The sequence below is a fragment of the Erpetoichthys calabaricus genome, chromosome 9 (genome assembly GCF_900747795.2).
Source record: "Erpetoichthys calabaricus chromosome 9, fErpCal1.3, whole genome shotgun sequence".
Taxonomy (NCBI): domain Eukaryota; kingdom Metazoa; phylum Chordata; class Cladistia; order Polypteriformes; family Polypteridae; genus Erpetoichthys; species Erpetoichthys calabaricus.
The window spans coordinates 49,198,856-49,225,254 of NC_041402.2; the positions used below are offsets into that span (position 1 = coordinate 49,198,856).

General features: G+C 39.1%; 1 protein-coding gene across 4 annotated transcripts in view; it reads left to right on the top strand.

The window, feature by feature from the left end:
• Positions 1-25,472, top strand: part of LOC114657140 (centromere protein T-like) — a 97,280-nt gene extending 71,808 nt beyond the window's left edge. Inside the window, exons 3-11 of one of the 4 annotated variants that reach the window (XM_051932200.1) lie at positions 14,048-14,162; positions 14,237-14,366; positions 14,674-14,770; positions 16,700-16,839; positions 18,723-18,962; positions 19,265-19,364; positions 20,579-20,746; positions 22,054-22,158; positions 25,149-25,472. In XM_051932200.1, coding sequence (XP_051788160.1) covers positions 14,048-14,162; positions 14,237-14,366; positions 14,674-14,770; positions 16,700-16,839; positions 18,723-18,962; positions 19,265-19,364; positions 20,579-20,746; positions 22,054-22,158; positions 25,149-25,272 — 1,219 coding nt within the window. In that variant the 3' untranslated portion in view covers positions 25,273-25,472. The remainder of the gene's footprint in view (positions 1-14,047; positions 14,163-14,236; positions 14,367-14,673; positions 14,771-16,699; positions 16,840-18,722; positions 18,963-19,264; positions 19,365-20,578; positions 20,747-22,053; positions 22,159-25,148) is intronic. The other 3 variants (XM_051932201.1, XM_051932202.1, XM_051932203.1) reach the window with 3 other exon arrangements.
• The last annotated feature ends 927 nt before the right edge of the window (positions 25,473-26,399 follow it).

The window sequence follows — 26,399 nt, forward strand, 5'->3', positions numbered from 1 at the left end:
CTTCCATCCCCATTTCTCTGTGCGATTACTGTCACAGCATATTCAGTGACTCTTCTTGGCTTGATGTGTTTATTTGCATGAACTGCATCCTTGATGCCTGCGCAGTCACTTGTCAAGCACTGAAGTGAAAAAGGATGTGCTGCCTAAGAATACTCCTCTGGCTACTGCATTATTACCAACAAATATCGACAAATTAAAAAACTTGGGTTGGCTACTTTTCATTTTTCTGTAATGTCATCAAGTTTCAATCAAATCAGCAAAAGCATTTTTGATATTTGGGGGTTTATATAGTTGTTCTGTTGTAGAGGTTTTTACCTTAAATATTGATATACTGAAATATCCCTTCTTAGCAAACACCTCCTGCCCTAGATAGACCATACTGCGAAAATTCAGCTTTTTAACTAAACGGGAAATAGTGTTTTTGTTGGTGGTGAGTGAGTGAGTCAGATAACTTTGCATTTTATAAAGCAATTTAAATATAGATACTGTATATACCATACCATTTTTATTTGTTAAGCGCTTAAAAACACAGCATTACAACTGACCGAAGCGCTGTACAGTTAAAACAAGCAAGACTAAAAGCAAAATATTAAAAAAAAAAACAAACATTAAGAGAGAATTAAAACAGAAACACTAAAAAAACTATTAAAAAAAAAACAAACATTAAGAGAGAATTAAAACAGAGACACTAAAAAAACAGGTCAGGGGACCCAATAAAACAGAGAAATAGCAAAAAGCAAGTGGGAATAAGACAGGTTAAGAATTAAAAGCCAATGTGAAGAAGTGCGTTTTTAGGTGTGATTTGAATGTGGCGACTGAAGTGGCTTGCCTAACCACTAAAGGTAAGGAGTTCCAGAGCCTAGGTGCACAGACAGAAAAAGCCCTTTCACCACGAACTTTAAAATGTGCCTTGGGAACGGTTAGGAGCAGCTGATCTGCAGATCTAAGAACACGAGGGGGATTGTGACGATGGAGCAAGACACTCAAGTAGGCAGGGGCTAGACCATTTAGTGCCTTATAGGTTAAGAGGAGTATCTTAAAATCAATTCTGAAGCTAACCGGCAGCCAGTGTAGGGTTTTTAAAATCGTTGTAATGTGTCGGCTTCTGCTGCTTGCCAGTTATAAGTCTTGCAGCTGCATTTTGAACCAATTGGAGTCTCGAAAGAGTGGCTTTACTAATACCATATAGGCAGGAATTAGAATAGTCGAGCCGGGACGTAATGAATGCATGGATTACTGATTCCAGGAGGTGGTAAGGCAGAATTGGTTTGAGTTTGGCAATTCGCCTGAGATGGAAAAAGCAGGATTTTACTGTGCTGTTGACTTGAGCATCCATTTTCAGGACCATATCCATTTTGATTCCAAGATTGGAAACAGACGAAGTTACTGGAATGGGAAGAAAGTCGAGGTCAAGGGGTAGGGTCTGTTTGCGGTCGGGACTAAAAACAATGACCTCGGTTTTTGAATCGTTCAGGTGAAGGAAGTTTACAGCCAGCCAGTCCTTAATGTCAGATAAGCAGTTGAGAAGAGGTTTAGTGGAGTCAGTTGACTTGAGGGAGAAATAAATTTGGCAGTCATCAGCATATAGGTGATACGAGATTGCATGTTTTCTAAAAATTGCACCTAAAGGCAGGATGTAAATTGAAAAAAGTAATTGCCCCAAAATGGAACCCTGGGGGACACCACATGGGAGTGGGACTGATTCAGATGAAAAATCGTCTAGCATGACTCTAAGAGTCCTGTTGCAGAAATATGACCTGAACCAGTCGAGGGCTAAGCCAGATACACCAACCCAGGATTCGAGTCGGGAGATCATGATGTCGTGGTCGATTGTGTCGAAGGCAGCAGATAAATCGAGAAGAACCATAATCACGTAGAGTCCTGAGTCCAATGCCAAAAGGACATCATTTAGGACACGTAAATGCGCGGTTTCTGTGCTGTGTTGGGGCCTAAAGCCTGACTGAAAAAGGTCCATTACCTGATGGTCCTGTAGGTGGTGAATTAATTGCTCATAAACTACTTTTTCGAGTAATTTTGACAGGAAAGGTAGTTTGGAAATTGGACGAAGATTGGAGAAGACGGCAGGGTCAAGATCAGGTTTTTTCACGATTGGATGTACAACTGCGTGTTTGAAAGCACAAGGAACTGTAGCCGAAGATAGACTACTAGTTATGATCTTTAAGACATCATATCGAATCACAGGAAAGACATCTTTCAGCAGTCTGGACGGCACCACATCGTCCGGAGAGCCTGAAGGCTTCATTGAGGCGACGATTTTTTCCAGATGGGGGAGCGAAATGGGTTCAAAGCTAGTGAGGGAGCCGTGTACAGGAACGGCTAAATCAACAGAGCCAGAAGAAGAAATGGAGATCTGGGATCTAATGTTCGTGACCTTATCCAGAAAAAACGTAAGGATCTGATTACAAAGAGCATTGGAGGGAGAAGAGAAAACAGTTGCAGCTGGAGAGAGGACAGCATTCAGTGTTTTGTATAAGACACGTTGATTGCCAGAATTTTTTGAGATGATGTCAGTAAAAAAAACGGTTCCTTGCACTTCTGACTGCTCTCTGGTATTGAGACCACATGTCTCTCATGCAGTCAAAGGTAACAGTGAGACCATCTTTCCTCCATTTACGTTCTAGCCGCCTACAGTTTTCCCTGATGGAGCGAGTTTGTTCATTTAGCCATGGGTCATGCTTGACTTTGGATTGTCTCTGTTTGAGTGGGGCTACAACATCCATCACAGAACAGCAGGAAGTATAGAAGGTTTGCAATAAAACATCAGCATCCGTGGATTCACATGATGTGGAGATTGATGAAAAAGCAGCTGCAAAATCTTCAGCAGCAGAAGGGGAAATGACACGGAAGGGACGGGTAGTGGTGGATTTACCATGCTCAGCAGAGACCAAATCCAAATTAAACAGAACAGGCGAGTGATCAGAAAAACTGGGAGGCAGAATGTCCAAGTCACTGATTCTGAGACCGCGAGAAAGAACCAGGTCCAGTGTGTGAGCCTGTCCATGTGTTGGTCCATTGACTAGTTGAGAAAGACCAAAGGAGTCAATAATGTCCAGAAAGTCTTTTGCTAGAGGTTTAACGGGACAGCAAACATGGATATTAAAATCACCCAAACAAAGGAAGCGATCATATCTGCAGGTAATATCAGCCAAAAAAGCTGCAAATTCGTCTAAAAAGTCCTTATTATATTTTGGGGGGCGATAGATGAGTGTGCACAGCAGCGGTGGAGAACAGACAAGTGCAAACATACTGAGCTCAAAAGTTAAAGGGGAAAATGAAAGCGGAAGGGAAGGGCGTTTGCAGATAAAATCAGATTTAAATAAGGTCAATAAGCCCCCGCCGCGGCGCAGCGCTCTCGGCGTGTTGATAAAGGAACATCCCGGGGGCAAAACTTCAGTGAGTGAGAGCGTCTCGCCCGGTAAAATCCAGGTTTCAGCAGTACATAAAAAATCCAGGCCATTGGAAAGAAAAAAGTCTTTCAGGATGAAAGTTTTGTTCACGACCGATCTGGCATTTATCAGCGCAAAACGAACCGGCTGGGACGACGTTAACAAAGACGCACCAGCCGTGGCGGCTGACATTGTCGTGATGCGGCGTAGGTTGTTAAAGTTCACTCCCCGGCGGCAGTGACGGAGCGAGGCAGGGAAGTGTACCAGAGCATCCGAGGGCAAGAGGCATTCCGGGAGCATTGACTCATGTTGGGAGCCAGGAGAGTTACTCGTTCCTAGAGATGATCCGGGAGGCTCGGAGCCGAGCCCTGGCGCCTCCACGCTTCCCACGGCGGCGGCGTTTCCATCGGCGACCGGCCAAGCCGTGGACAGTGATGAGGAAGGCCGGGACTTCCTCAAACAGTCTGCCAAAGGTTTGACTGAACTCCGGAGTCAAATGTCGAGAAACCCCCGCACTCGTTCGAAGAGCCAGAAGGGTGAAGCGATCATAACGAATGATCGAGTCAGGAAGAGCATCACAGGAGTAAGTAAGCCGAGAAAAAAGCAGGAGTAACGAGAAACACAAAAGCCAGAGCGGCTGACAGCGTGCCTCAACAGTCGGCGCCATCTTGCAAAAAAAAAAAAAAAAAAAAAAATATATATATATATATATAGCTGTAAATATCAATATATTTTACAAGAAATTCTTTTAATGCTTTTAATGACATTTCTGGGAGTAATACAATTTGTCTCAGAAACACACATTGGCAGCCTTGAGTTTTTATTTTTATTTAGCAAGAATATATCCCAGTTTCCAAATCTGCTTGATATATCTAATACAGAGACACATACTTTTATTAAGCAAGTAAAAGAACCCTACAAATAGAGGAGCAATTTAAACAGAAGCTGTCATGTGTAGACATTATAACCCTGATTAAGTGGTAGAATAGCCACTATCCAAAGAACGCATTCCTTCTCAAGTCAAGGACTAATGATGCAGTTTAAAACTGTTAAGATCAACTTAGAAAGGTGTTTATGGTTTTGAAATTCTAGCAGGTTCTCAACTACAAGAGATGCTACATTGCTCCAGCCTTCCTTTTTCCAGATGTTTTTGCTTGGACATCTGTTTTAACTTTGCTTTTTGAAGGATTTAGGCAATTCTATGGATCCAGCATTTGTCAAGTTGACCCTCTTTGAAAGTATCCCAAATGGTTCTCCTTGCCAGAATGATTGTTCTAATGTAATTGCTTTCGTTACATTATTATTAAGGGTGACACGGTGGCATAGTGTTAGCGCTGCTGCCTCCCAGTAAGGAGACCTGGGTTTGCTTCCCAGGTCCTCCCTGCGTGGAGTTTGCATGTTCTCCCTGTGTTTATGTGGGTTTCCTCCCACAGTCCAAAGCATGCAGGTTGGATGTATTGGCGATTCTAAATTGTGCCTGGTGTGTGTGTGCCCTGTGGTGAGCTGGCGCCCTGCCTGGGGTTTGTTCCTGCCTTGCGCCCTGTGTTTGCTGGGATTGACTCCAGCAGACCCGCGTGACTGTGTGTTAGGATATAGCAGGTTGGATAATGACTGACATTATTGTTACTAGATCATAATCAATTTTGATAATCAAAGTTATTCTACCACTTCCAACTTCACAACAGTGTATGAATATTCAGTGCTATCTGACATTTGGGGTAAAAGTAAAATTCATTCAAAGATATTTGGCCCAGTGATTCTTACAACACATGACAACCATTTTCAGGTACATCTGTCCTTGTACAGTCCCCAGAGCAGTTTTAGATCTTAGAGATAGAAATATATACAAGTGCCATATGATGTATTAATAAATTCATTTATCCCAACTTAGATTTATTTTGTATTATGCTCTACATACCAAGTTTCATTTATCTAGCAGGATTTTAATTCCAGTTGGTTTCATATTCATTTCTCAAGTTTTCTTTTTTGTTGCCACAATCCCAGGAAAATGGATTACACCGGGGAAGAACAAACAATGCGCGTTTTGCTGGAAGAATTCATGAATAATGAAATGCCTTCTTCTCTTGTGAAAATACAGCCAAAAACTACGTGAGTTTCCAATTTTTCCTTTAAGTGTAATTGCACAAACATCTGAACCAGATGTAATTGTTAATTAATTGTGAGTACACTAAATCCTCCTTTAACATAGTCTTGATCAACAATCCTTAGAATTTGATTTTCTTTTTAAGAATATTTTGTTGCTGTTCTTGGCTGCTCATTGTTTGGTAAATAAACTTCTTCTCAAAATATGAGCTTTTGAAATGTATTTGCTGTGCTTCTAAAATATTCTCAGTCTTCATCTGCTTTATAATGTAGAACAAACACAATTTCACATTTACTGTAGCAGCAGGATTGTCATCCGCAGATAAAGCATTTATATACATATGAGATTTATGAGGTACAGTTATCCATCATGTTATGTTCCCCATCTGAGCCTGAATGGTTCTTCCCTTGCGCTCAGTGGTGCTGGGATAAGCTCCCAATCCCTGGAACCCAGAACTGGATTTGCCAATTTCAGGTAACTAATGAACTGATGAATGAATCTTGAAAATCATGTTCAGCAAAATCACAAAGCAAAAACTGTAATGCTTTTACATGTCTTTAAGAAACTATTTTTTTCAAATAGCAACTGCTTTGAAATTTGAATGGTATTTAGAAGATGGCATTTTTGGCATAATTTATAAGCTTACTGTTCATTTTAGGGGGAGGGTGATGGAACTGAAAGTGCTGCTCCCCTTTGACTTCTGTTGTATTTTATCAATCCAGTAGATTCAGAAAGTATTCAATCCTGTTCACGTTTTTCACATTTTCCAATGTTATTACTGATACAGTATTTCTTATTCGACATCAAGCAACACTCAATACCCAGGATGGCTAAAGAAAAACAGGATTTTAAAAATGTTTTCAAATTTATTAAAAATACAAACCTGAAATATCACATCAAAACAAATATTCAGACCTTTTACTGAGTTAAAATACCTTTGGCAGCGATTTCAGCCTGGAGTCAATGCAAACTTTGCACATCTGGGTTTTCTGTCATTAATTTTTTTTAAATTTCCGAGATTTGAGGATACAATTATAGAGAGGATTTGTAGCAAAAGGCTGAGTGTAATTTTGTAACTATTGTACTTGGAGAGAACAGTTTCTTTTGTAAAGAGGAAAGATACAGAACAGAATGGTCCAGACAGGAAATATTTGAATAACTAGCAAAATACCCGCGCTTCACAGCGGCGAAGTACTGCTTTAAAATTTTAAATAATAAACTGAGGGAAATTATACCAATAATTATTTGTTAAGGATCTCTTTGTATACCATGTTGTCAGTTCGCCCCTCCGGTTGTAATACGACCAAGTTGTGCGCTGAGCTTACTCTTGAGCATGCAACGTATACTTGGCCATGTGAAAAGCAAATCAAGAACAGCAAGACCGCGCCAGCTGCGGAGCTCAGCTTGGAGCGAAATGAAGTGAATGAAATGAGGTGAATGGGAGGGGAGATGATCACGTGACTCCAACACCCGCCTTAACTCTCCATCCCTCCACAAACACACAAACACAGTCTCTCGGATCCCAACTCTCCTTTATATATATAGATAAATAGCAAAATACCCGCGCTTTGCAGCGGAGAAGTAGTGTGTTAAAGAGGTTATGAAAAAGAAAAGGAAACATTTTAAAAATAACGTAACATGATTGTCAATGTAATTGTGTTGTCATTGTTATGAGTGTTGCTGTCTTTTATATATATAATATACACACACACACATATAAACATATATATACATATACATATATATACATATCTACATATATATATATACATATACACATCCACATATATATACATATATATATATACACATATCAACATATATATACACACAAATATATATATATATATATACATACAGATATATATATATATATATATATATATATATATATATATATATATATATATATATATATATATACACACACATACATATATATATACACATACATATATTTATATATAGATATATATATATATATAGATATATATATATTATATATATATATACACACACATATATATATACACATACAGATATATATATATATATAGCAAAATACCCGCGCTTCGCAGCGGAGAAGTAGTGTGTTAAAGAGGTTATGAAAAAGTAAAGGAAACATTTTAAAAATAACGTAACATGATTGTCAATGTAATTGTGTTGTCATTGTTATGAGTGTTGCTGTCAATATATATATATAGATATGTGTATGTGTATATGTATATATATGACAGCAACACTCATAACAATGACAACACAATTACATTGACAATCATGTTACGTTATTTTTAAAATGTTTCCTTTACTTTTTCATAACCTCTTTAACACACTACTTCTCCGCTGCGAAGCGCGGGTATTTTGCTAGTATATATATATATATATATATACACACATATATATATATACACACATATACACACATACATGCAGTTTCAATAACATAGAAATCAATATAAACAACATTAACATCATTATCATATGAGAATATGAAGTAATATATAAGAAGCACATTTCATATAAATATAAATTATTAAACAGTAAAGTCTTCTTCTGTAATTTGCTACCGTGGCTATTCGTTTGTCTGTCCAGGATTTTAAATCACCTGTAGCTTGCAAACCGTTTCACCTATTGACTTGAAATCTGGTACACATATAGAACGTCACGTCTACTATCCGCTTTATGGGTGATGATTGTATTACTCTTTTTATCCATCCATCCATCCATTTTCCAACCCGCTGAATCCGAACACAGGGTCACGGGGGTCTGCTGGAGCCAATCCCAGCCAACACAGGGCACAAGGCAGGAAACAATCCTGGGTTTTTATCTTTATTTTATTTTATTGTAGAATCAACTCCTATCTGCGCACACCAGGGCGGCCGTGGGCGGATGCGTATGGTGTATTCACTCCACGTTATTGTGCATTGCGCTGTCACTGGTATTTTGATAAAAGAATTTGAACAACATATAAGAAGCGTATAAATTATTAAACAGTAAAACATTAACATTTAAGAAGTAAAGTTACATTAAGTACTACTGCAGTGCCTTCGGGTATACCTCATTTTTTGTTTGCCCATTACATGCTTAAATGTATACATTTTTTGGTGCACCTACCCGAGAACACGCGACATATAACCGAGCGTGGGAGAAGCATGGATTTTAAACACGCGTTGAGTTCATCTGCTGGTCTCCCTCGTGAAATAACTGGTAATGTTTGACTAAAATCTACAGCGAGTAAAACGACATTACTTCCTATTTTTTTTTACGATCTCTGAGATCTTGCTTTTTTCGGTTCAAGGCTTCATAAGCTCTTTTATGTTCTATGGTGTACTTATCCCAACCCATCATCTTTGAATGTTGCAAGACTTTCGCCTTGTATGTAGATCGGGGTAATTACATTCATTGCATTCCTAGTCTGAATCACAATCTGATTGTATGGGTGGTTACCTGGCACTGTAGGGTTGCCACCCGTCCTTTAAAATACGGAATCGTCCCGTATTTGAGAATGAAATTGCGCGTCCCGTTTTGAATCAATACTGGACGGGACTTGTCCCGTATTTTTTTTATCATTTTTTTTAAAGCAGCGTCTCATGCAAATCATCCCACACGCATTTTATGAAGATGCCTCCTTTCCTACTTTTGATTGGGTAATACTTGATGTCATCGTTAGTTTGATTGGTCTTTTTAACAGTCCAGTGAGGAGGGCGGGTCTTTTAAGTAGAGTCTGCAAACTGTTGGCACTGGGATGTGGCACCCGCTGCAGTATGCGTCCCTTATTTTTTTGTATTAAAAGTGGTAACCCTACCTGGCAGGTAACACTTATGTTTGGTCATGAAGTCGTCTAAAATCCACCACGTGCCCTCTTTTAATTGTGAGAAGCAGATATATATAGCCAAATTCTCGCGCTTCGTTGCGGCAAAGTACTGCTTTTAATTTTTTAAGAAGAAAATAAAACCTTTTTAAACGGATCGAAAATATACCAATAACAATTTGTTAAGGATCTGTTTTTTTGTGAACTTCGCTTTTCACAGCTGTCCCGCTACGGCGTGTGTTTCGTTTATTTGACAGTATGTAGATCGTGGTAATTAAATTCATGGCATTCGTTTTCTGAATCACAATCTGACTGTATGGATGGTTACCTGCCAGGTTACGCTTGTGGTTGGTCAGGAAGTCGCCTTACATCCGCCACGTGCCCTCTTTCTGTTCCCAGAAGCTGATCATAGAATGATTTTAATAGTTTACTTTCAAATAATGCAAAGGGTATGCGACACGTGTTTCTCCTTAATTCTGGGCTCATCAGGCATACACACTCACTGCATCCCCTCTCGAGAATCGAATATTGTCAGCGCCAGAGTTGAAGCCCCTAACGTTGTGGTCAGCAAGTGGGCTAACATCCGCCATGTGCTGTCTTTCAGTTGCGAGAAGCAGATCATAGAATGGTTGAAACTGTTGCCCCTAACGTTGCGCTACGGCGTGTGGTTCGTTTATACCTCGTGTCTTCTCATTAAACTTTTATCTCGCGAATATGTTATTGCAATCCGCAGCGGGAGCGTTTCTATAAACTTAATTTAAACTTATGTTTTACACCGTGCTTTGTTTCCCTTATGAACATGCTTGTATGCTTCACTCGCTCCCTTCTCAATTGTTTAATGAATTTTTTGTTCTTCGCTGTTTGCGGCTCCTCCTTCATTTGTCCCTACTGCATTCACAGTCTTTTCACGTTATTGCAATCCGCAGCGGGAGCGTTTCTATAAACTTAATTTATACTTATGTTTTACACCGTGCTTTGTTTCCCTTATGAACATGCTTGTATGCTTCACTCGCTCCCTTCTCAATTGTTTAATGAATTTTTTGTTCTTCGCTGTTTGCGGCTCTTCCTTCATTTGTCCCTACTGCGTTCACAGTCTTTTCACGTGATTACGTGGGAGGCGTGATGACGTGACACTCAACTCCTCCTCCCACGGCCATCGAGCTGCCGTCCATTACAGTATATTGTGAAAAAAGAGGTTCCAGTTATGACCGTTACGCTTTGAATTTCGAAATGAAACCTGCCTAACTTTTGTAAGTAAGCTGTAAGGAATGAGCCTGCCAAATTTCAGCCTTCCACCTACACGGGAAGTTGGAGAATTAGTGATGAGTGAGTCAGTCAGTCAGTGAGTGAGTGAATCAGTCAGTGAGGGCTTTGCCTTTTATTATTATAGATGAAAGGGATGTCACGGAAAAGGAGAGATGAAAGAAACTGATATAGCGTGGTAAAAGAGACCATTTGCAATTCCCAAAAGATGTGAAACAAGTACCAATTTCTTGTGAATTTGTTAATTCATTTTTTCTGTAAAATTTTTAAATTTGACTTGTTGGGGTTTATAATGAACGGCGCCATTTTGAACACCCTTTGCTTGGGTGGAATAACAGAATGCTAGGAGTGTTTCCTGGAAGTTGCACCAAGTGACATCATTATTGTGATAAAATATATGAGCTGGTGTCACAGGTAATTCGATGTCCACGTTTATGGATATTCTCTGAAAGTCTTGGCAATCATCCTTAAATTTTTTAGGCAGACAAACTTGGTCTCTTGAGTTCTGACTTGGAACTTTTGATTTCTGTTCTGGTATGTAGAAAGATAGATTTGATTTTCTGATTTAATCTTTAACCTTTTTTTTAACCTGCTCCATTCAATCTTTTTTCCTTCTGTATTTTTTCAATTCACTGGCTAACACCTAGCCACTTCAAAGAACAGATGTTATGTATGGAGTTGTTTTACTGTATGTGTTCTCTATGATTTATTGGATTTTTTTCAGCAGTTTTATGTTTTTCTGTTGCATTCATAATTATATTGTTCCTTTAACTCTGCTTCAATTTCTTTTTTTTAATCAAATTTAATAAAACCCAAGTAATATTCCATACAAACAAGTAAAACTTAATAAAACTAAATTCAATTCATCCCCCACTTATGAGAAAGAGAGAGTGGCCAACAGCCAGAGTAAACTTGGAAGAGTAGAAGAGGGAGGAGAATCCTTTTCCCCAGTAGAAAAGCTTATTCTAAAATGTTACTGATAGATCCTGTCAGTTTTTAAAAAAGTTTTCAACAGATCCACTAAATGAGAATTTGATGTTTTCCAATTTCGAATAGTGTATATCATCAGTTATCCACTGACTCAAAAGAGGTGGGCTAAGATTCTTCCAGGTGAGCAAGATAAGTCTACCAGCTAATAGTAAAATGAAGTCAATTAGTTTGCCCCATTCCACCATATTGAATGCTTTTTTTGCATCCAGAGATAAGATATCTGGTGTGGGGAACAGCCCGGACACAGACAGGTAGACATGATGTTTAAACCACACACGTTTATTCACAACTACTATTTACACTTATCGTGAGCACAAACCCAGTGCCGCAGCACCAATCACCCCTCAAGTCCTTGGCCACACACACAATGCCTTCTCTCGGTCTCTGGTCCGCCTCCTCTCCACCAAGCTTCGTCCTCTTCCACTCGACTCTTGCCCACGACTGGAGGGAGGCGGCCCCTTTTATTCACCCCAGAAGGACTCCAGGTGCATCCTGAGGGGCTCCGTAGCCACACCCCTGTGTGGCGGAATGTCTGACGGTACATCCGGAAGTCCTCTGGGTGTCCCCAATCCTCTTCCCCCCAGCACTTCCAGGTGTGGCGGAAGTACTGAGGTCCAGGGCTCCCAAGGCATCGGGGCGCCCCCTGGCGGTGACCACAGGCCCCTACAGGGTAGAGCTTCAAAGCTCTGTACCCATGGTCCCCAAGGCAACCAGGGAGGACGCCCCCTCGTGTCCTGGAGGAGGCACAAGCCCTCCTCCGCTCCTCCTGGGCATCCCGGCCGGGCGACAAACCGGGTGTTAGACTTTAATTAAGGGTGAATATTTTACATTAAACAGGTGTCGAGGATTGTAAGCTAAGTGTCTGCGTTTAATAAATCCAGTTTGGCCTTGTGATATTACCAAAGGAAGCACTTTCTCACTTCAAGCTAGAAATGTTGGGAAGTATCGTAACATCATTATTCAGAAGAGAGATTGGTCTATATGATGATGCACATTTGCAGTAAGTTGTTTTTTTCATAGGAAAGACAATAATTAGTGCTTGGCAAAAAGTTTGAGGTAGAATTTTATTGCGTCCGCCTTCAATAAATGTTGCTAATAAAGGGGAGTTAACTTGATTGAAATTTTTTTATAATATTTGGCAGGGTAGCCGTCAGGGCCTGCTTCTTTCCCACCCTGAAGTGAGCTTATAGTGTCTAGTAATTCTGAGAGTGTCAGAGGTTTATCCAATTCCTCTGCACTGAGAGTATCTAGTTATGGTAACTCTGCTTCAATTTCTTGTGTGTTATGGATGGAGCTCCTTTCTATGACTATTTAAGGCCAGAGCTAAGTAACTTAAAATCAGGAGAGCATTTGCTTTGTGAAAGAGTTTTGTGAATATTGCCATTTGTTGGATTTTCTAGATTTTTTTCTCGACTTTTTCTGCTGTCTCCGGTTTTCTTTGCAGGATTCTTGATTTGGGCTTTTTTGCTTAAAATTGCCTTTTAGGCAAATCCTTTTTGAATATTTTTAATCTCTGAGCATGTTGCTTGTAATTTGCTATTCTTTCTAATAGTCTATGTGTATAAAGATTTGTTATTTTGCTCTATTTATACAAGTTGGAGATTTATGGTTATCCTTCTTCTGGTGAGGCTTTTGCTGTATTTTGGGACTTTTCTTGTTATTTTGCAAGCTTGCTTTTTGTGGAGTTTGCTGGGCTAGAATAGAAACCTGCAGTTAAGTTTTAAGGCTAGCTGGATTTGGGTTGAATCTCCTTGGGCAGACTGGTTAGGTTAAGGCCCTGCCCAGATGATCCTTTTAGGAAACCTCACACCAGTTTTGCTCTGTATGGGAGTCCTAACCACAACAGAAGAGAGATCTTCAGAAAGCCAGTTCCAGATGGTCCAATGTGTAAATTTAAGTTAGATATGTCAATTATTGGTTTGTTCAAATTCAAAAGGAATGTTGTTGATGACAATGGTTTAAGAGTGCCCTAATATAAAATATGCCTTATATAAAATGGCACATGTTGCAGGAATGTTTGTGTAGAAAAAAGAACTATAAAAGAATAGAAGAGCATGAGAAGAGGGTGGAGAAGAAAGAGGGATGCCTCATAACCTAACAAATAGCTTGAGTTGGAAATAGAAGGATAAAGGAAGAGCAAAATAGAAAAGCTGCACCCCAGCAATTGGAATGTTCAAAAATTCTACAAAGAGTATCAATGACATGCTGTTTCTGGTAGGCACTTAGAACAGGATTGTGGAAATGCACGCTTGGTCATGGACCTAAATGTTTCTCTTGCCATATGTCAAATGCAGAGTTCATATAAAAAGAATGGGGCCCAATCTAAGGGATTCATATTTAAAGCCTGGAAGTGAATTATAGGTTATCCCAGACCAGTTAGGCTTTGAGTTTGTCCACCGCCATTAGCTGATTGTCTTAGTGAGTAGGTGATAAGTTTTGTTTTCAGTCAGCAATTTCACTTTGTCACTACAGGTTTAAAACTCCACACACTGATAATATTGGCGACAAGAAATTGAGAAAGTCTGAAGTTAACATCCAGTCTCCAGCACTGGCTTCGAAAAGTAAAATGAAGAAGCAGGTTGAAAAGGCAAGTTTTTATTCAAATTTTTTCTGTGACTTGAAAATATTGAATTATTTTAATTCCCCTGATTCTATTTGTAGAGTGCTGTGAAGTTGCCCTCTACACTTGCCAGGCCTAAAATGAAGACTTTTAATTCTGAAGAATCATCCCTGTCTGTTGCTACAGAAAATCTTTCTTCCAGATATATACTGAAACAGATCATTCAGACAGGTGAGACTGTGTGTTAAAATAATCTAAGCCAAATATTTGGGCCATAACGCAATAAATAAGAATTATAACAATAACAATAATTAAGACGTTTCAATTTAGGAGTACTAACATAAACTGTTAATAGCAGTAGAAAAAATCTTTAATGAATGTCATTCTCTCCAATAGCTTTTTAATGGATATTTCCATATTTTTTGCCATTTTTAATTTGTGATATAACAGTTTCTTGAACTTTATTGTATTTTTTATATTGACGACTTATCACAGTACATCATCAACATTAAAATAAACTCTATTTTATGCTTTGCAGAGCCTGTGAGTGAGCCGTTGGTTATAAATAAACCAAGGATGAGTAAACCACCGCCATTAGCTGATCCATCTCTATACATCGAGAAATCTGGGCTCAGGTAATAATAAATATTAAATAATTTCAGGTACATAATGTCTTTTCTTTCAAATGGAAAGGTAGTTGAATATTCTGTATTTCAAGATTGCATTTGTACCTTCCTATTTTGACAGATTTATTGAGCTCAAGGTTTCATTATAATTTAAACAATACACCCAACACTATGATGTAGTAGAATACAGCAGTTCATGTTATTCATATAAATGTTTTTTTGCTTCCTCAACCCATTTAGGGAACAAAGAGAAAGTTGTAATGTGAATTAATTGCTTAAAGTTGCGGAAATATACAGAAATGTTAAAAAACAGTTCCGCATATCCATTTATTTGAGGACATTAATTAATCCCCTCTTAAATAAAAAAAAATAATTTCTGCTTATAAATGAAATACAAATTTTTCTAATAGGACATCCATTTTAGGTTTCAATTGGTGGGTAAAAATTACTCGGCTCAAGCAAGATAAGACTACAGTTGTGTATTATAAATTATTATAACAGATTATTCATTAAACAGTAACATTCTGTCGGCTGCTTTTCCATATAGACCTGTTGGGATCACAACAATAATATGGCTACAGCAGATATTGAGGGGAGATTCTGAAAGTTATCTAGGATTGTTTTAAGAGGAAAGTCTTATCTTTCTTGTAATTGAAGAACTGATTTAATGAGAAAGTATAACTGGGGCACAGTTGTTCAAAGAATACAGTTATGTTATCAATATGCAAATCTTTAACAGTGTAGATATGGTGTGGATTACATATCTTTAATGTAATGCTTGTCTTATAAAAGTGCATTTGACATTAAGCCTTCCAGTTGTACCTTTAGTGCCTGATTTTGTGTGAATGCTGAACCTCCAGATTTCCAATTTTCTGACTGCAGTTAAAGAAACTTTGTTGGCAGAGGATGTAAAGATTTTGTCCATTGTTAACACAGTGGCTATGACAGCGTAGTTGCATATATCTGAGACCCAGTAATGGAGTGAAAGTTGGGCGATTTCATGTCCTTCTCAGCATTTGATCTCTGAAGGATTCATTGATCATTTTTTTATCTGTTGAATTTTTGGATTAGAATTAAAGTTTAAGTTAATTATCTGCCAGCGTTTAAAGGATTTAATATATTGGATGACATTGAAAAGGACAACAAGCTTGAAAGAATGATCTGTTTTTGTTGGGGAGTTTTTTTGACAGATTTTGTGAGGGCAATTATACATGTATTTGAATGGATATTTAATTGTAATTCCCAAATTTGTGAAATACTAGAGACTTTTAAATGAACTGATTAAGGCTTATGAGCAGAGCTAGCTACAGGAAATAATATGCTCTATTGGCAAAATGATTTTTTGTTAAGATTTTTGTAGCTTACACCATCAAATAAATAAATACAGATTAAGTAATGATGCAATCAGCAATACATTCCTTCTGTTTATGTTTCATATTTTAATGTCAACACCCTTTTCCTGTTCAGTGCTATTGCTGTTATTTTGAACTCTGAGGGCTTGTGGACCATATCATTAGAAATGGGCAAGCGTCTGCTCTTGTATCCCAACGTGAACTGTGCTACGCAAATATGTAATGCATACATGAAGCCCCCTGTGCACCCTGCACAACAATATACGGCAGTATATGATATACTTTGAGGTTTGACAGGCCTATAATTCAGTAGTAAGGTCGGTTATGTTTGTACATATATCTTGCTTTGTTTTATCTCCATGTTTATATTGTCAATATAGGATAAGGTGAATTTCAGCATCATCAATTGAACATCTGCAGATAAAACGAACAATGCAGGACTCACTCACATACACACCAATATTCAGTCATTCACAATTTACAGCTGTCAATTTATCTTAACCTTTACATTTTTGGGGATATATAAGTGAAACCCCATAGATTGTGTTCATCTCTTACTGCTTTTTCTGCATGTGCACTTCTTTAGTATGTCTTTGAAAACACCAAATGTGGAGGAACCTGTCCTGAAGAGAGGGATACGACACAAGGTTGGAGGTCATAAAACAATAGATATGAAGGCTTTTGAAGAAGGAGTGTTCATAAATTTACATCAATGTGAAATCCCAGGTATTTTCAATATGTTACACATTTTCTACTTCCTTTTTGTAGTATATAGTAAGTATTGTAAACCAAATTTTGACCTTGTCCAGCTTTAGTCTGCATGACACAGCAATGAAATATATTAATAAACTATATGGGGGAAATTAACTACAGGGTGGTCCAGATCTAATTATGCAATTTTTATTACGCTATAACTTAAGTTTATTATCCATCCATTTTCCAACCCGCTGAATCCGAACACAGGGTCACGGGGGGTCTGCTGGAGCCAATCCCAGCCAACACAGGGCACAAGGCAGGAACCAATCCCGGGCAGGGTGCCAACCCACTGCAGGACACACACAAAAACACTTCCACACACCAAGCACACACTAGGGCCAATTTAGAATCATCAATTCACCTAACCAGCATGTCTTTGGACTGTGGGAGGAAACCCATGGAGACACGGGGAGAACATGCAAACTCCACGCAGGGAGGACCCGGGAAGCGAACCCGGTTTTCCTAACTGCGAGGCAGCAGCGCTACCACTGCACCACCATGCCGCCTGCTTAAGTTTATTACATATAGAGAATTCACAAAAATTTTTTTGTTGCCAATAGATGACAGCACCTGCCCTGCATTCCAAAATGGCGGGGAGATGGTTGTCAGTCGAACAGCAATTCTTTTGTCTTGTATTGTTTTCCTGCATTGCATTAAAAGTTGCACAATTAGATCTGGACCACCCTATACAAAAGTGCAGATAACAAATTAATATGTTCTCATTCATTTAATAAAAAAATTGCAGCACTTTGTGTGACATAGACCCACCTCAGTATTAATCATAATGTTTAGAACTGAGTTTTTATCCTACCAAATAAAAAAAAAAAAATCTTTAGAGATATGCTAATAATTGCTTATACATCAACTTGGAGTTATAATTTCTCCAGGTACACTTAAAGGAACCAGACTTTTACACATGATGCCCGAGTTGGATGTTGCTCCCGAGTTCATGTAATTAACTTTCCTTATGGTGCACAGTGTAGTTCACACATTGTCTTTGCTATGTGGGCCTTTGTTAGGCAAGGACCCTAGGAAAAGTGTCAACTGTTTTTGGTAGAGGAATTTTAAGTGCATTCAATTCTATTTTTGAAGTAAGGCTTCTTTTCAGTCTTTTCAGTCCAGGCTTAATCACTGGCACAGGCTTTGAAGAATGGATTTTTGTGTTAGTTCAGGGAATTCAGGGCTGTATGTAGAGAACCTTTCATGGCCAAAATCTGCTTTCTGACTCCCAAAGAGATTAGGGCAGCTTCCTGCTGCAAAGGAATGCAAAGATAGAATCATATACCTAGTTTTAAAGGATGTTGTAACTTCAGCCTCGTGGATCAGAGTCCACTTCCATTTAGTCTAGCTTGTAGTTAAAATTTAAATTTTTATTTTAATTGCATTTTTGGTCTACAGAGTCTTTGCAGACATCTCTTACCATCTTTGATTAACAGCTCTTCACAGATGAAACACCGAAAGCAAGCTGCATGTTGGTACACAGAAAGTAAGTAGCTCAGCCAGGCAAGGAGTATTCTCCAGAAATGTAGGTGCTAACTGGCATTCTGCATTGTTGTCAGTTACTTTCTACAGAGTCCTTGTATGCCCCTAAAAGTCTAAATGAAGCCATACCCGATATGCCTTACATCATACTTCCCAGTAGAGCGGCACAGGAAGCTTTCCATTAGATGCGTAACATTTATATAACACAGGAGGTCTCAATTTAACATTTTCTAAGTGATACATATAACTTCGGTGCAGTGGTTAGCACCGCTGCTTCACAGCTTCAGAGTCATGAATTTCAATCCTAGGCCTGGTACTGCTTGTGTGGAGCCGGCACTGGCACACATTGTCTGTGTTTACTTTGTTACCAGAGGGGTGTCGGACTAAGAATTTGCCATCTACTTATTCTGAAGATGAAGATGAATTCAGGGCTGAGGATTCTGCAATGTCTCTGGTGAACAATGGTATCAAAACCAAAGATGTAACTGTATCTTCGATCCGAGGGTCTTTTCAAAATAGAAAATCTTCAGAAATCCCTGTTGCAGCAGCAGAGGCCACAATTTCAAGAAGTGAGTCAGTGATTAATGAGGAGGATGAAACTGGAAGTGAAGGTAATGACTCTCTGAAGTCACATTTAATTAAGGCTTTGGTCATTTTTATTAATTGTTTAAGTAAGATGTGAGGAAATCACTCATCATGCTGTTTTATGGTTTTAGAACTGTTGCTGCTGTTATAAATTATTCAGTTTTAGGTACAGCAGATGTTTCTTCTTATTTTCATATAGCTAGTAAAAAATAAACTTCATCATTGCATGTTCTTAAACTTAAAGTGGAAACATTGGAAAATGTGCATTTTACTGTAATCAGTATATCACTTATAAAGATGGTGATTGTTTTTGTTCCTGTTTAAGCAGAGCTTTGTGCAAAAACACCTGCATTTATACGTGGAAGGAAAAGACCATCGTCCCATTCATCCAGTCTGCCGCCTCTTTTCTTCAACAGAAACCTTAAAAGGTAAAAATGTCTGAAATAGCTTAAGCTGCCCTAATTAGGGGGGTGTTCATCAGAAGTGTAATGATTTACTTCAAGAGGTAGAAGTACATAACTAACAAGAAGAGTTACATCAAATATTTGAAATATTAAGATGCCTGCTTCAATTTAAATGTTTCAAGTCTAAATGTTCATGATTATAATAGAAATTTGTCATTTTCATCCTCTGGTAGAGGTCCCTAGAGAGTTAGATCCCTAGTAAAGAATCAAATATAACATCATATTCATAGTCACTGACCCTGAATAGTCTAAAATGATACCCTGTGTTTTGAAATTGGTAATTTTATAACCTTCTGGGAAAGGCTCTTAGAAGGCTAGGAACCTCCGGTAAAGAAAACAGTAAAAGTAATTTCAAATCTGTCACAAGTAATTCTTGTGAACACAATAGAAATTTGAGCTTTCGTGCAAAAGAGATCTGTGGAGTTAGTTTGTTTATGTTATAATATTTTACTACCTTATTTTGCATTTTGATATATAGTTAACCCTTGCGTTTGTAAAAGTCTGTGAATATGATTTGGGCCGTTTTGTGAGGTGAAGGGGATGCTGAAAACAATGCAGAGTATAAAGAGAGCAGGGTCAGTACAGGAAAAAAGACATAAACGGAACAAAGAAGGGAAACTGAGAGAAGGAGATTTTCAAATCAGGGGAAGGGTAGGTGGTGGAAGATGAGTTGGCCAGGAGGGAGGAGGCTATGCCCTTGGCGCCTGCGGGGCTGACAAAGCAGAACTGGTGAGAAAAAGAAAGGCTGGTAGTGTTTAGTGAACTGTGACTTTTTGCAAAATATAACATTATATTAAACTTGTGTATATTTGTGGTAGTAAACAATAAAAATGGTTATTGCTATGTATAATGTATGCATTTCTGACTTACTAGATGTTTTTAGTTAAATTCTTTACAATTTCTAGCATAGTGCGTCATCTGCAGTTTTCTGCAGTAGGTTGCAAAATTCGCAAAATTATTTTCGTGTAATTGACAGTAAACCTGCAAATCGCAAGGGCCAACTGTATTTTTATAAATATTCAGAATGAAGATATGTAAACTTGTGTTTTCTGTAGACATAACACTTTTTAATAAAAAAAAGTCTGTTATGTCATTACAGTATACTAGCCTTTTGCACCTTTTAATACAAGCAACAACACTCAATTTAACATGCTCAATTCTGCCTTTTGTGTTTTTAGCAGTTCAAAGTCATGTGTGAGGAAGCCCGCACAATCTGAAAATGAAAGAAATAAAAGCAGATGTATTGAAAAACAATTTGACCTTCCAAAAAATGTGGTTTTGTCAACTTTCAGCCATTTTGCCGGGACCAAGGTGTCCAAGGATGCTTATCCCAGTTTGCAGACATGGTAAGTGTAAGAGCCAATCTTAGAAAGTTAAAGTTTCGAGTTAAACTCATATTAATGTTTGCTTAATTTGAATAGAATATAATTTCTTCCATAGTCATAGACAATGGTATAGTCTTTTCCCCGTATAAGTTAGTAAGAGATAGAACCTTCTTGCTATAACTGAGAAACAGTGTGATAATAAGTTCAGTTGTGTTTAGAACAGGTCCCAGTACATAGGGACTTAAAAGACCCATTTTCTACTCAGAGAGGGGATAAGCATAATTTTTAGATAAGCAGAGTTTTTTGACCGTCTTGAAATGGTTCAGAAATGTTAAGCAAATAGTAACGATTTGAGATGTGACAAGATTTAAACTTTGAACTGAACTTTTCTTAATAAGAATTTTGCTTTTTTTTTTGCTATTTTAATTTTCTTTTTTGTGTGAACTATTTTACTTTGAATTTTAACTAAACTTTTAAAAACGAAGATATTTTGTCTGTGGAATCATTTCTATGCGTCAGACTTTTGTTGAATCCCATTTTTTTGAGTTAGAGCTGCTGAACTTTGGTAACTTTGGAAAAACGCAGCTGCATTAAGAATGATTTACTGTGCACGTCTTCCATGCATATACCTTCAAAGTTCTGTGCTCAGTATGTGTCTGACAGAAATGCATATAGTGGAAAAATAAAGATGCTGCACTCTGCAGGCCAACAAAAGAAGAAAACAAAATACAGCTCACAGGCACTGTATAAAACTGCTGTGGTCTTATCACCCTGCATTTTAATTTCTTTTTCCTTGGTAACCCATTTTAAGTGCTCCCAGGTTCCTCAGCGGCTACCCAGGGTCCTGAAGTTGTCTGGGGATGGCAGCCCCTAGTGACACTCCACCACGCAGTTGTACTTAGAGGACCAGACTGGCTCCTCTTCCCAGTGTACTTGTGTGACTACAGTACGCTGCCCTTTTGTGGCTTGGGAAAGCACAGCACTACTCATATAAATAACTTTATATCTCGACTCCCCAGATGACCCAGGATTCAACCAGTAGCCCCCCATTGTGTACATAAGCATCCAGTACCTCCAAATCCTTCACAGTTCTTAAAACCTGAAGTGACGTTTAATGTATCTCTAATGACAATGTGCAAATCTACATTTCTGCTTATGATTTGGCACATTTTAATCTGTGCTCTTCTTATTTGACTTTGGCCCAATAAATACAATAATTACTCACATTAGACTTTAGTTTGACATATATTGTTATAGAATACAATAGTGAATGAGAAACATAGCCAAACTTGTTTTTGATTGCCTCTTTTTGTCTTTCATTCCTCAAGTGTAGGGAAATATTTTGACAGTCTGGCTGACGACCTTGGCGCGTATGTACACCATGCAAAAAGAAAGACTGTGGAAAGGGAAGACCTTGAGTTCCTAATGAAAAGGTAATATTTACAGACACATACGTAACTGCATGTAGATTTCATCAGGTCATAGCATCAGTGGAAATGGTGTTAAATCAGTTACAGGATTGTAAGTCATTGCTTATAGTTTCCATTCTGCTTGATTACTTGGTTAGAATCTGTTTACATAAACGTATGTATAGTGTTGTGACAATAATTTTAATAATAATAATTTTTTGCATTTATATAGCGCTTTTCTCACTACTCAAAGCGCTCAGCAATTGCAGGTTAAGGGCCTTGCTTAAGGGCCCAACAGAGCAGAGTCCCTATTGGCATTTACGGGATTCGAACCGGCAACCTTCCGATTGCCAGTGCAGATCTCTAGCCTCAGAGCCACCACTCCGCCCTTTGTTGACAATGTTGTCATAGGACTAACTCCACTAAATTTAAAAAACAAAATCAGTTTCTTGCCTATAAATATATTCTGGGGCAAGAAAAAAACTGCAATGAGTCTGATAAAATGGTTTTCAGCACATTATACAAAGACCTTAGGCCTCAGACCATACAATTCAGTGGTTTATATGTTGTGAACAGAATGTCGGTCTCAAAGCTCACTTTCAGAACTCTTTATCACCACAAAATTTTGTTTACTTGCACATAAAGTTTAGAAAATATAATGCTAAGTATATGATGATAAAAAAATATAATGATAAGTATATGAAATGGAACTAAGGGATGTGTTGTTGTATCTTTGTCTTCGCTCTTCAAAGTCCACTTAAAGTGTGGTAGAATTTCCCTCTTATAAAGCTACTAAGAAGACTTGCGCAAATCTTCTGGATTGGTTTACCCTTCTGCCTAATATTTGAAATGTGTTGGAGTGTCCCTATACGCAAACATTGGCAATGTGAATTTTAAATTTCTATACTTTAGATGGTTGTATATATAATTGTGCAGTGCCTGTTTGTATGCCACCTCATAAACAAAGACAAGCAAAAAGAAAAAAATTGTAACACAGTACATTTAACAGACTTATAATTGTGAAGGAGGGCGGCACGGTGGCGCAGTGGGTAGCACTGCTGCCTCGCAGTTGGGAGATCTGGGGACCTGGGTTCGCTTCCCGGGTCCTCCCTGCGTGGAGTTTGCATGTTCTCCCCATGTCTGCGTGGGTTTCCTCCGGGCGCTCCGGTTTCCTCCCACAGTCCAAAGACATGCTGGTTAGGTGGATTGGCGATTCTAAATTGGCCCTAGTGTGTGCTTGGTGTGTGGGTGTGTTTGTGTGTGTCCTGCGGTGGGTTGGCACCCTGCCCGGGATTGGTTCCTGCCTTGTGCCCTGTGTTGGCTGGGATTGGCTCCAGCAGACACCCGTGACCCTGTGTTCGGATTCAGCAGGTTGGATAATGGATGGATGGATGGATAATTGTGAATGTATACATTGTGTAATTACAATGCAGGAGTTGTTACTGCACAAAACAAATTGTCATTCAAGTCTAATTACATCAGGAAAAGCCCTTTTTATCTCGGGAGTTTCAGGCTTTACACATCTATACTATTTATTTGCAAGAGGGTATGATGGGAGAAACCTTTTGAACTACTAGGTGTCTCGGCCCCCCCCCCTCTTTTGAACTACTAGGGGGCTCCGCCCCCCCGCTCGCCCTCTCCCAGTTTTGGTTTAGCGGCTATAGAATTTAAAGAGATTATATTTTCATGGGAATTGTTACATACATTTGCATTATCCATCCATCCAACCATTTTCCAACCCGCTGAATCCGAACACAGGGTCACGGGGTTCTGCTGGAGCCAATCCCAGCCAACACAGGGCACAAGGCAGGGAACCAATCCCGGGCAGGGTGCCAACCCACCGCAGGACACACACAAACACACCCACACACCAAGCACACACTAGGGCCAATTTAGAATCACCAATCCACCTAACCTGCATGTCTTTGGACTGTGGGAGGAAACCGGAGCGCCCGGAGGAAACCCACGCAGACACGGGGAGAACATGCAAACCCCACGCAGGGTGGACCCGGGAAGCGAACCCGGGTCTCCTAACTGCGAGGCAGCAGCGCTACCACTGCGCCACCGTGCCGCCCATTTGCATTATTTTCACTTTTATTTTAAAACTTTTGTAAAAACAATACTTGACCTTTATTTCCAGCCCCAGGCGTGGTTACATCTCTTTCTCACAGGACGTATAACGCTGCTCGCGTTGTAAAGGGGGGACGACTGAACGCTGCTAAAGAGATGCTATCGGATCATCTTATGTCTTATTGCTGCTGGCTCGCTGCGTCGTTTGCTTGTCATGCTGTGTGTCGATCATTTAAAAGCCTGTACAGTGGCTGTCCTTTTGCCACTTCGCGTCTCATGCACGCTAAGGAGTAGCAGTCAGATCATCGTCTGGCTTCCTGCTGCTGCTGCTGGCGTATTCTGCTTGTTGTTATTTTAAGAGCTGGGAGCACATGATGTCTGCCTGCCAAAAGCATTCCAACAACTGCAAGCTTAGATTTCCGTGAACTTGTTTTAAATGTTGTCTCACTGCCTTGTCTTGCATGACGTTAAAGTGGCTCTCGCGGGACATCAAATTGCAATCTCTTGGCACCAAGTCTCATGTTTAAAGTCCCCATAAGACTCTCCATGGCCAATCTCTTTCATCTCGCGGGTCTTTTAAGTGTCTTCCAAGAAGATCACATCTCGTCTCCCTGGTCTCCCTTCCACCTTCCAAGATTTTTTTTTATAATAGAGAGAAATGAATGGTGGTTCTTGATTACATCCTCTGCCTTACTGAGGCAATGAACTCTAAATGTTATCGCCTTTTTTAAAAATGCCCTCTTCACAAACCTCCACATAAGAGTGGCATAAAATGAGCAAGCAAATAAGTGAAGTAGATTTTTTTTTTTTTTTTTACATACATGAAAAAGCAGAATGTATGATATTGGTCTGCTTTTCAGTGTAAATTGGGATGCAAAATATATACAATATGTGTGTCTGTATTTGTGGCTATATTTGCATATAAAATATTTTTTTAATTACAGACAAGGATTTGTGACCCAGAAGACACCTCTAAATGTGTTAATTGAACGACACCTTACCTTGGAGTACAGAAAACTGCTGATCCCTGTAGCCTCCAGTGGTAATAATATTACTCCAAATATTTAAGCAAAACCCTTCATTTTCATATTTGGTAGACAGTATAATGTTGTACAGTGTTTATAATGTTGTTGTATAATTTAATTGTTATTTTGCTATTGTATTATTTGTTTCACTTCACACAGTGTTAAATTATTTCTTGAGCTTACAAATTTAAAGTTGTGTGCAGATATGAATATAACTATTAATAAACCAAATGTTCACTCAAAAACAGAAATGTTTGTGTTTATGATAAGTTTTTGCGTTGGCTACCTTTTTTTTCCAAGTTACCTAAATAGCCCTTAGCTATAATGTCCCCTACCATTTAACATAATCCTAATTTGGATAAAACAGTGGACTCTTAGGTGATTTGTGCATCATCTTAATTATTAATAAAGGCTCCATTGTAGGCAATAATTAGTGACCGGCACGCAGTAGGTAAGTCCTCTGCAGCTCTGCTACAGTGTTAGTCTTGCCTGGTGTGAGGGCCTGCTCTTTTTACATCAGCTGCTGACAGTCTTGATATATGTATGTATATATCCATCCATTATCCAACCCGCTATACCCTAACTACAAGGTCACGGGGGTCTGGTGAAGCCAATCCCAGCCAACACAGGGCACAAGGCAGGAAACAAACCCCGGGCAAGGCGCCAGCCCACCACACACACACACACACACACACACACACACACACACACACACACATACATATATATATATATATATATATATATATATATATATATATATATATATATATATATATATACATCCATCCATCCATCCATTTTCAACCCGCTGAATCCGAACACAGGGTCACGGGGGTCTGCTGGAGCCAATCCCAGCCAACACAGGGCACAAGGCAGGAAACAATCCCGGGCAGGGTGCCAACCCACCACAGGACACACACAAACACACCCACACACCAAGCACACACTAGGGCCAATTTAGAATCGCCAATCCACCTAACCTGCATGTCTTTGGACTGTGGGAGGAAACCGGAGCGCCCGGAGGAAACCCACGCAGACACGGGGAGAACATGCAAACTCCACGCAGGGAGGACCCGGGAAGCGAACCCGGGTCCCCAGGTCTCCCAACTGCGAGGCAGCAGTGCTACCCACTGCGCCACCGTGCCGCCCCATATATATATTATATAT